The 5,962-nt window shown below is 40.9% G+C and overlaps 1 protein-coding gene across 1 annotated transcript in view; it reads left to right on the top strand.

Annotated features, from left to right (window-relative positions):
• TEX9 (testis expressed 9) overlaps positions 1-5,962 on the top strand; it is a 96,906-nt gene that overhangs the window by 60,228 nt on the left and 30,716 nt on the right. Inside the window, exon 9 of the mRNA XM_006894534.1 lies at positions 5,059-5,213. Coding sequence (XP_006894596.1) covers positions 5,059-5,213 — 155 coding nt within the window. The remainder of the gene's footprint in view (positions 1-5,058; positions 5,214-5,962) is intronic.

Here is a 5,962-nt window from a genome sequence, read left to right as displayed (position 1 = left end):
TTGACACAGTAACTGGAGCAATGGGGATAGGTGTGTCAGAGTCAGTGAGACTGGGTCAGGATAGGGCAGGTTTCAGAGCTACTGTTCACAGGGATGCTATGAGTCACAGGCAACTCAACAGCATCTAACAACATAACAACAACAGTTCAGTTACAGAGAATGGTTAGATGACAGTTCATCACACCTAGAAGAAACCCTACAGAGCACAGGTCTACAACACATATGAGCTACAATGAGCCATAATAACACTCCATAGTAACTGGCTACACAATATGCCAGACACTTTTTTAGGGCTAAGTAGTACAAAACAATTGATGTCTGTATCTCACGTCTGTTATATCCCTGACTGAGCCTTAATATCCTGTCATATAAAGTGAAGAGCTCTTTTCAGGGTAGTGGTTCTCAACCTTGAGCATGTTATCAGAATCACCTGGTTGTTGTTGCTGTTGTGCCGTCAAGTCGCCTACAACTCATAGTGACTCTATGTATAACAGCCCTAAACCCTGCTCTGTTCTGTGCCAATCGCACTGTCTCCGACCACCCACCCCGATTTCCCCAGTCACTGAATCAATCCACCTCATAGAGGGTCTTCCCTTCTTGCACTGTCCCTCCACTCTCCCAAGCATGATGTCCCTTTCCAAGCACTGGTCCCTCCTTACAACATGTCCAAAGTATGTCAGGTGAAAACTCAGAATCCTTGCCTCCAAGGAGCAGCCCAGTTTAACCCTCTCCAGGATGAATCTGTTTGTTTTCTTAGCAGTCTATGCTACACTCAGTACTCTTCTCCAGCACCACAGAGAAGCCAAACAGAAGGAAGAATTCAAGATATTAAAGAACTGAACAGAAGATTCCAAAATGCAGCACGGGATGACAAAATATTACAATGAAATATGCAAAGAGCTGGAGTCAGAAAATCAAAAGGGCCGAGCTCACTTAGCATTTCTTAAGTTCAAGGAACTGAAGAACAAATTCAAACCTCGAGTTTCTATAATCAAGGATGCTTTAGGCAGAATATTAAATGATCCAGCAAATATTAAAAGAAGATGGAAAGAATATACTGAGTCACTATCGAAAGGAATTGGCAGACACAGAAGAATTTAATGCAATAACATATGAGCAAGAGCCTGTGGTGATGAAGGAAGAGGTTCAAGCTGCTTTGAAGGAAATAGCAAAAAAATAAGGCCCCAGGAATGGATGGTATATCAATTGACATAGTTCAGCTAACAGATGCTGCCCTGGATGTGCTCACCAAGTTGTGCCAAGAAATCTAGAGAACAACTACTTGGCCAGCTGACTGGAAGAGATCTATATTTGTTCCCATCCCAAATAAGGGTAACCCAACAGAGTGTGGAAACTATAGAACAATATCATCGATTTCACATGCAAGCAAGATTCTACTGAATATTATCCAAAAACGACTGGAACAGCGAGCACATCAGCAGAGAACTGACAGAAATCCAGGCTGGGTTTAGAAGGAGTTGTTGTACTAAAGATATATTGTAGTTAATGTTAGATGGATCTTAGCTGAAAGCAGGGAATACCAGAGGAATGTATATCTGTGTTTCATTGATTATGCAAAGACATTTGACTGTGTGGATCATGACAAACTGGCTGACTCTGAGAAGAATGGAATCCTAGAACACTTGATCGTGCTAATGCGAAACCTAAACTTGAAACAGAGCAAGGAAACACTGCATGGTTCAAAATTGGAGGGATATGTCCTATCTCCATACCTTTTTCAGCCTGTATGCAGAACAGATTATTCAGGAAGCTGGGCTCGATGAGGAGAAGTGTGGCGTCAGGATTGTTGGAAGATTCATCAACAGTCTGCATTATGCAGATGATACAACCTTGCTTGCTGAAACTGAGGAGGACCTGAAGCGCTTGCTGCAGAGGGTCAAGGACTGCAGCCTCCAATATGGATTGAGGCTCAATATTAAGAAGACAAAGATTCTCACCACTGGACCAATTGGCAGCATCAGAATGGAATGGATGGTGAAGAGATTGGGATTGTTCACAGCTTTAGTTTGCTTGGCTCCACAGTCAACACTCTTGGCACCAGCAACCAGGAAATTAAAAGACGAATTGTGATGGGAAAGTCTACTGTGGTGGACCTCTCCAAAGTATTGAAGAGCAATGGTGTCACTCTGGAGACTAAAGTGCGCCTGATACAGGCCATGATCTTTGCGATCACTTGCTATGCGTCAGAGAGTTGGACTATGACTAGGGAGGATAGAAGGAGAATCACCTAGAGGGTTAGTTAAAAAATATTGTTGTAAAAAAAATATTGTTGTGTCTTATCTATCCTCAGAGTGTCTTGATTCAGTCTGGGAGAATTTATAATTTCAGTAGGTTCTCAGATGATATTGGTGCTACTGACTCTCAGACTACACCTTGATAACCATTGGTTAGGTATACAAATTAATCACCATTGTATCCCCTTTATCTATCTAGTCAGTACAGTCAATATGTCTGGCATAGAATTGATACTCAGTAACTGGCACTCAGTTTCATAAATATCTGTTGAATAAATGAAAACTCAGTTATTGGCATGTGTGTTAGAACCATTCTTTTTTATTCTATGTTAATGTGAAAGGATATTTAATGATACTCCATTATAATGTGAGAATGGCACAGAACTGGTGTTTTGCCCCGTTGTATACACAGGGTAACTATGAGTTAGAACAAGCTCAGTGGTATCTAACAACCACCACTATAATCACTCCATTGGTCCCAGTGTGTAATAATTTAATGGTGGATAATAGTATTAAGAGCTACTCTCCATCATATATATATGCTGCAACTGCAATCTCAGAGATGCACGGTTCAAATCCACCAGATGCTCTGTTTACACACATAATTTGCTTTGTTTTCCTGTGCTGCCCTTTGAAATCTTCTGATCATCTCCTTAACATCTTGATTTCTTCCCTTTGCTTTGGCTTCTCAGCACTCTAGTGCAATATTAAGACTCTCTTCTGACATCTATCTTGGTCTTGTCTTCTTCCTCTGTCTTTGTAATGACATTTTGCATTTTTGATGATATTTTTTATATCCTCCCGCAGGTCATCTGGTCTTCGCTCATTAGTATTCAGGACCTCAAACCTGTTCCTGAGATTGTCTTTTCCATTCTTTTAATTCAGGAGAGATAGACTGTAGGTCAAACTTTGGTTCTTGTGGATTTGATTTTATTTTCTTTAGCTTCAGTTTGAACTTGTATACTAGTAGTTGATGATCTGTTCCACAGTCCCCATCTGGCCTAGTTTTCACAGCTTATATTGAGCTTCTGCAATGATGTTTCCCGCAGATATAAACGATCTGATTCCTCCGTAGACCACATCATGATAGAGAAGAAGAGATTATTAACAGCTTCAGCTTGCTTGTTTCCACAATCTACCCCCATTTTCTTTTTCCACAACCAACACTCTTAGAATAAGCAACCAGGAAATCAAAAGATTAATTGCACTGGGACAGTCTTCTATCAGAGACCTTTCCAGAATACTGAAGAGCAGTGATGACATTCTAGAGACTAAGGTGTACATTATCTGGGCCATGGTCTTCATTATTACTTGCTATACATCAGAGAGCTGGACAGTGACTAAGGATGATAGAAGAGTTCTGGTGCTAGAGAAGATTATTGAACATATCATGCGCTGCTAAGTGAACAAACATCTGTCCCAGAGAAGGTGAAACAAAGGCTCTTCCTTGGATGCAAGGGTATGTTTGCCAGGAGGGACCCGTTTTTGGAGAAGGGTGTTATACTTGGAAAGGTAGAAGGACAGAACAAGAGAGGAAGTTGGATAAGATGGATTGACTCAGTGACTTGGGTAAGGGGAGTAGGCATGTTGGAGATGATGAAATTGGCTTTAGATAGAGCAAGGTTCAGAGCTTTTGTACATAGGGTTGCTGTGAGTCACAAGTGACTGGCTAGAATAACAACAGTATGTATCGATACAGATAGAGATATAGATAGATGTAGATAATTATAAGTCATTATTTACTATCATAAATATTTTGAGATCAGAATTACTGAATTATTGCATGTAACTCGAATTTCCTACAGCATTTATGAAGGAATGTGTCTTAGTTTTGATTTTTCAATATTTAAAAATAGGCTGTGGTGTTAGCCTAAAAGTTAGCATTTTTTTTTTTTTAAAAAGTTACTTTTTTTAAACTATTAACGTTAGATCCCCTGGTCTCCATCTACCTTAACTGCAGACACTTAGTCTTGAAAATCAGAACGGTCTTGTAAATGACCAATAGGCATGAGACTAGGATAAGAGAAAGAGTGCTTCTCACACTGGACAACAAGACTTGAGGCAAGCAAGACTTACGTCAGCAAGACTTGAGTGAGACCCTGGTGGAAAGATTCTGGTGATAGTGGTGGAGAGACTGTGGAAATGTGTAAACCAGAGGAGGCCTGAGATAAAGGTCACAGTTAAAGGATTTTGCTGATCTTGCCTTTGATGATGGAAGGAAAAGCTGCTTGCTGAACTGGAGCTTGGACTAATTGAGTAATTGTGCTTTGGGATTGCTTACCTAAAACTTGGATTTGCATTAGGTGATATTCTTTGCCTCCTGCACACTCCAACTTACTTTTCTAATAAACCCCGTTCTCAGTACCACAATTGTTAATCTGTGAATCTGCTACAAATAAATGAGCTTGCTGCTGTTGAGGCTCTAGAGGCACCATAGGGCTGGACTATGGGCTCTTCATCTGTTTTCTGCTCTAGGACACTGAGAAGCTATGCTATTCTTACTCCCTCTGGCCCTTTCAGAGAGACGCTAACAGCCCTGTGCCTCTGTCCAGTTTGCTCATCTTTAGACATAGACCAAGGAATTTATGACTTTTTATCTTTCAGGAAACTTCTGAGACAAGTGATAATTCCCTGCCCCATCTAATCTGTAAATACTCTTTTTTGATGAGGAATATCTTTTAGTTTCTCATTTTGACATGTGTTGTTGTTGTTGTTATGTGCGGACGCCGAACAGAGAGGGGCGGAGGGGGTCGACGGGGACTTGGGGACTTGGACGTCTCTGCGGATTCTTTCCACGGTGCAGCCTGCCGGCCAGCCAGCCAGCCAGCCAGCCCGCCCCTGACTGAATGTGCTCCCGCTCCCGCTCCTCCTCCTCCATCTCCACCATGTGCCATCGGTGACCGCCGCCTGCACCAAGAGGCCAAGGCGGCCGGGGGCGGGGACGGGGGCGGTAGTTATGTTAAATTAGGCATTTTTTTTTAATTAAATGGGCAATTAAAATTATTTAGGTCTGTGTGTTTAAGAAAAATGACAAGGAATAAAACTTCTTTAAAATAGAATGAATTGCCTCATTGTTACCAGAAAGTTCAAAGTTTCTTTTTAAATAATACATTTATTCTCCACAAAGGATAGGAGGTAAGTTATTTTGTTTCAGAATAACTTTTAAACTGAAAAGCCTATTAATTTAAAACCATTTATTACATGAGAATGGGAACCCTGGCTTCTCAGGACCTTGCAGTGTCTTCAGAATCTGGCACATAGTAAAGTGACTCTAAAACACATTGAAGGAAGGGATGATGAGAGGTTATGATGGAAAACTCTAATCATCCCTTCCTTCAATGTGTTTTAGAGTTAGTTTAGCTGGACTTGTACTTGAAGCCAGGATATTTAAGATGATTGCTTGAGATCCTTTGCAAATATGATACTTTAGTCTATACCATTTTTTGTTGTTATTGTGCACCAGTGAGTCAGAGCCGTTTTGGGAGGCAGTAAGTCACATGGAGGAAACTGTCCATCTTTCTCCCACAGAGCTGCTGGTGGATTAAAACTGAAGACTTTGGAATTGGCAGTGCAGTTCCTTACCACCAAGCCACCAGAGCTCCCACTACTTTGGAACAGCTAATTTTTTTTTCTATAATTATATTTTATTAATTTTCATAAACATTTACAGAGATTTTGGGCTTCCTCTCATTCATTGTTGCACTATT

The sequence above is a fragment of the Elephantulus edwardii genome, unplaced genomic scaffold (assembly GCF_000299155.1).
Source record: "Elephantulus edwardii isolate Elephantulus edwardi_28Jun2011 unplaced genomic scaffold, EleEdw1.0 scaffold00145, whole genome shotgun sequence".
NCBI lineage: Eukaryota > Metazoa > Chordata > Mammalia > Macroscelidea > Macroscelididae > Elephantulus > Elephantulus edwardii.
The sequence above is the reverse complement of the archived record's forward strand: the minus strand, read 5'-3'. Positions and strand labels throughout refer to the sequence as shown.